We start from the raw sequence: 4,776 nt of genomic DNA, 5'->3' as shown, positions 1-4,776 counted from the left end.
ACCCTTTTGGGGTCAGGTGACCAAGCCGTTATTTTTTAAGTTGCATGATCGTTAGCTCGGCGGTCAGAGATGACTTCGCTCGCTAGTTCAGCGATGGATTTTGGTTTTTCTGGACAAATTTATAATACGCCCACAAGGTAGTAGTCTTTCTTTCGTTTCCTCTCTTATTTGGTTTATTATTTCGCCTGTTGTAATTTCCAGTTAAGTTTGTATTCGTATTTGTTTACTTAGTACATTTCTCGTCGCATGTAATTAAGATCTTTCAATTGTATTTTCCTTTCTAGTTTTACGTCAACCTTATCTACTTGTCAGTAAAACAACAGCCGTTTTTCAGTGTTAGAATTCACCGCGTTTAAGTTGTTGTCTCAATGTGGTCACAGTAAAACTTGTGCCGTGCAAGATTCGAACCGCTCTTGTTGAGAGTTTGGAATCATGGACCGGAATTCCGAGGATGTGGAGGATGGATCGGATTTGAACTTCGATGAAACAGCGGCCGGGATTGATTTACCTGAAGTCAGAAGGAGTACTCGCGTTCGCGTTCCTACTGAGAGGGGGCTGGATTATCAGCTCCTTCTTAGGAAAAAGAATTACAATCAATGTAAGAAGAAATTAGAAGATAAGCTAAACGCTCTGGTTAGAGCTGGACGGAGCTGTCAGATGCAGAGGCTTTGAGAAAAGAGAGAACGTTTATAGAAGATTACAGAAAGGCCCTTATGGAGGGGTCCTCGGAGATCGTGCTATGTGGCTCGTGAAACAGATTACTTGAACAGGCAAGCAATGGAGTTGAGGAAAAGGGTTGGCGAAAAGATTTTCGAAAAGGAAAAGGTGGAATTGCGGTCGCGTCGTAGTGGAAAAACGTCATCCTCCAAGAAAAGTAGTCTTTCTTCAAAGCACTCAAGTGCCTCTCAAATTTCTTTAATGAAGATTAAAACTGACTGAGTTGGCCAAGAGGAAGGTGGAATGCAATATGCAAGAACTGAAGCTCAAAAGCGAATGGAAATGCAAAGGAAGAAATTCGAAATAGAAGAAATTCAAAGACTGAAGAGTTACGAAAGTGCTAAAGCAGAAGCAGATGCGGTGGCGAAGATAGAAGATGAAGAAGGGAACCTCGATTTGCTGAACCTTGACCAATTCGGGATCACCCCGATGAAGGCGATGCTATAGCTAAGTGCACAAGTGTCTGCTCCATTGAAGGTCAGCAGCTCGGACATGACCAAAGCTTGATAGTTCCAGTTTGGGTTTCAAGCACTAATGATGACCAGTGTGTTCTGACGTATGCCCTGATTGATTGCCAGTCGAATGCCAGTTTCATTACAGACCAGTTAAGGGAGAAGCTGAAGGTTGATGGGGTAGAAAGTCACCTGCGCTTGTCAACGATGCACAAAGAAGATGACTTGATCCAATGCAAGAAAGTACAATGCCTCGTGTTAACAGATTTCAAGAGACACGTTAGCATCCCCTTACCAAAGGTCTACACGAGAAACAGTATACCGTACAAGCCCTCTCAGATTCCAAAGCCTGAGGTTGCCATGCAGTGGGATCATCTTAACCGTATTGCGTCGGAGCTCATGCCTTTCAGAGATGATATAGAGGTCGGACTGTTGATAGGAACTAACTGTCCTAAGGCTATTAAGCCACGTGAAGTGATCCCAGGAGCAGACCATGATCCATATGGTATCAAAACTGACCTTGGATGGGGTATTATTGGCAGAGTGTGTAAGACTCCGCCTGGAGATTATGAAGACTCGCCTGGAAGTTGGACGAACAGAATTGTGTCACGAGAGGAGACAAGCTTTGCCTTGGAGACTAGGACGAATGAGATCATAAGCCCTGCTTGCGTTAAGCAGATGTTTGAAAGAGACTTTCAGGAGATAGTTGAACCTAAAAATTCACATATGCGAGCCCCGTCAGTTGATGATAGAAAATTTCCAGATATATTGGTCAAAGGTATCCACAAGACCAGTGATGGCCACTACGAAATGCCGTTACCGCTTCGTTCACAAGATGTTAAGCTGCCTAGCAACAAATCTCTAGCGTTGAGAAGATTGCTTACGCTAAAGGCGCGTTTCAAGAGAGACCCAAGTTTTCACAAAGATTACACTGACTTCATGGAGGAAACCATTAAGAATTGTGCAGAGGAAGTTCCTTTGAAAGAAAGGATTAAAAGTGCGATCGGAGAAGGCAAGATTAACTACGTTACACATCATGGGATCTACCATCCCAAAAAACCTTCACAGATAAGAGTGGTCTTTGACTGCAGTGCAACGTTCAAAGGAACATCCTTGAATAAGAGCTTACTCTCAGGACCTGACATGACAAACAGTTTAACAGGTGTCCTCTGCCGTTTCCGCCAAGAGTGGGTAGCCGTGACCTGTGATGTGAAAGGGATGTTTCATCAGTTGTTCGTCAAGAAAGAACACAGAGACCTCCTCAGATTCTTCTGGTGGGATAAAGGAGATATAAAGAACGATCCAGGGGAATATAGAATGAAAGTACACCTTTTCGGAGCAGTCTCACCTGCAGGGTGCGCAAACTTTGGCTTCAAGAGAGAGGCCGATGACGGAGAAATGGAGTTTGGTACGAACCCGGCAAACTTTGTGCGTAAAGACTTTTATGTAGACGATGGATTGAAGTCAGTACCATCTGTTAAAACTGCCGTCGACCTCATTCATAACACACAAGCCATGTGTGCAAAGGCTGGCGTCAGATTACACAAGTTCAGCAGCAATAAGAAAGAAGCCATTCAGGCTGTTGCTCCGGAAGATCGCGCAAAAGGATTACAAGAATTGGACCTCGCGTATGACCCCTTGTCAATAGAACGAACTCTCGGCATCATGTGGTGTGCTGAGTCAGACACCTTCCAGTTCAGAATCGTTATTCAAGATCGTCCACTTACTAGGAGAGGGATCCTGTCCACCGTGTGTTCTGTATATGACCTATTTGGTTTTGTGGCACCCCTCATTCTGATGGGAAAACAAATACTACAACATTTTTGTCGTTACAACGCCGACTGGGACGACCCAATTGGTGAGAAGCTTAGACCGAAATGGAAACGATGACGAAACGAGTTGCACGAGCTGGAGAAACTCAAGATACCTAGATGTTACAAACCTGAGGGTTTCGGTGAAATTAAAGCAGTGGAGGTGCATCATTTCTCTGGTGCAAGCTTAGCAAGGTATGGTCAGTGCAGCTATCTGCGTCTTCTAAATAAGGACAATCAAGTCTACTGTTCCTTTCTTATGGGAAAGGCCCGTGTTGCTCCGTTAAAGTTCATAACAGTTCCTCGATTACACAACAAGAACTAAGACTAAGAGCTTTCACACCGTCGTGGCAAATCGCATTCAGCAGATTCATGATCACACCGGCCCTCAACAGTGGCAGTACATTGAATCAAAGGCGAATCCAGCCGATTCCGCCTTTCGAGGCCTTACAGCTCGTCAGCTTGTAGACGATGCTTCCAGATGGCTTAGAGGCCCAAACTTCCTCTGGAGTCCGGGTGCTTGTCGAACAGAAGTAGAGGAAAATCCGCAACCACTAGATTCTGACGACCCCGAAGTGAAGAGAGCATCACTGGTGACGCAAACAAACGAGACTCATCCAGTTTATTTTGAGATTAGCCTTGTACTGGGTGTACATGTATGTTATGGTCATTCAGCTGGTTGATGTGTTCCCCATCTAGTGTCCAACGCTGTTCGCCCATGTAACCCTCTCTCAGTCTACCATGCTTGTTATTGCTTTCTGATGGACAAGAAAGACAATTCATTTCACATGAACATTGAAATTTAAAGGTACCTGTAAATTTTAATAATAAGTGCTTCTACCAAAAGATGGATTCTGAGTGACCAAATTGAAAAATTTTAAGTTACATGCGTGTATCTTCCAGAGTACAACTGATACAAAGGTCGACAACATAAGCAGCATTCATTATGTATACTATAGGGGGCGGGGGGTGGGGGGGGGGGGGAGACAGAGGATATTTTTTAAAAGGGCAGAATTTTTTAAGATCCCCCCTACATCAGAGAATTTTTGGATAACGCCCCCTCCACCCAGTCATGCAGAGGAAACTAAAATATAGGTAATACTGACGACATGGTGGAGAGGTCAATGTTTAAAATAAAAACTAAAAACAAAAGGTAACCAAAGGTTCACAGATTGTTGTGAAATAAAACTATCTAAAGAAGAGGATATAAAGGTACAAGCACTACCTTTAACGCCCAAACTCCGTCTCAAATCACTTTGGCAACTGAGGGAATTGACTTAATCTTCAGTGGGGATGCTCTTGAACATGTAGATTGTGCTATCCATAATTTAGAGAAGCAAAGTGTTGTTGATGTTGAAGATGATGATGATGATGATGATGATGATGGGAACAATGATGATCACAATGATGATTATGGTGGAAATGAAGAGGGTACTAAGAATTTTGGTGACAGTGATGAAGATTAGAACATGCCTTCACAAAGAAAGTTGTAATGTGTTTTGCACAGTTTAATAACATTCGTCAGCAAATTTTAAACTGGTGCCATTTTTTTCAAGTTGCGTATGCTATTAATTTTGAGCTATCAAACACTTTAAGACATTCCAATGTCAACTTGTTTGCACAGGAATACTAATTATAAAATATTTTGCAGGGGCATAGCCAGCCCATAGACCTGTAGATCCGGGCCTACAAGTTTTTGGTTTGATCACTCTACCCACTTGTAATAAATTATGCATTGTTGGGGTGAGCTGAAAAGCTTAAAAGCTCAAAGTGTTGGTGAGGTCAGTGCTTACTGG

At 43.1% G+C, this 4,776-nt stretch overlaps 1 protein-coding gene across 1 annotated transcript; it reads left to right on the top strand.

Annotated features, from left to right (window-relative positions):
• The first annotated feature begins 432 nt into the window (after positions 1 to 432).
• Positions 433 to 4,446, top strand: LOC140925371 (uncharacterized). The gene is made up of 3 exons (XM_073375351.1): positions 433 to 598; positions 1,195 to 3,027; positions 4,292 to 4,446. The coding sequence occupies exons 1-3, from the start codon at positions 433 to 435 to the stop codon at positions 4,444 to 4,446; spliced, it is 2,154 nt and encodes a 717-aa protein (XP_073231452.1).
• The last annotated feature ends 330 nt before the right edge of the window (positions 4,447 to 4,776 follow it).

Source organism: Porites lutea (genome assembly GCF_958299795.1).
Source record: "Porites lutea chromosome 5 unlocalized genomic scaffold, jaPorLute2.1 SUPER_5_unloc_1, whole genome shotgun sequence".
In the NCBI taxonomy this organism is placed as follows: Eukaryota; Metazoa; Cnidaria; class Anthozoa; order Scleractinia; family Poritidae; genus Porites; species Porites lutea.
The sequence above is the reverse complement of the archived record's forward strand: the minus strand, read 5'-3'. Positions and strand labels throughout refer to the sequence as shown.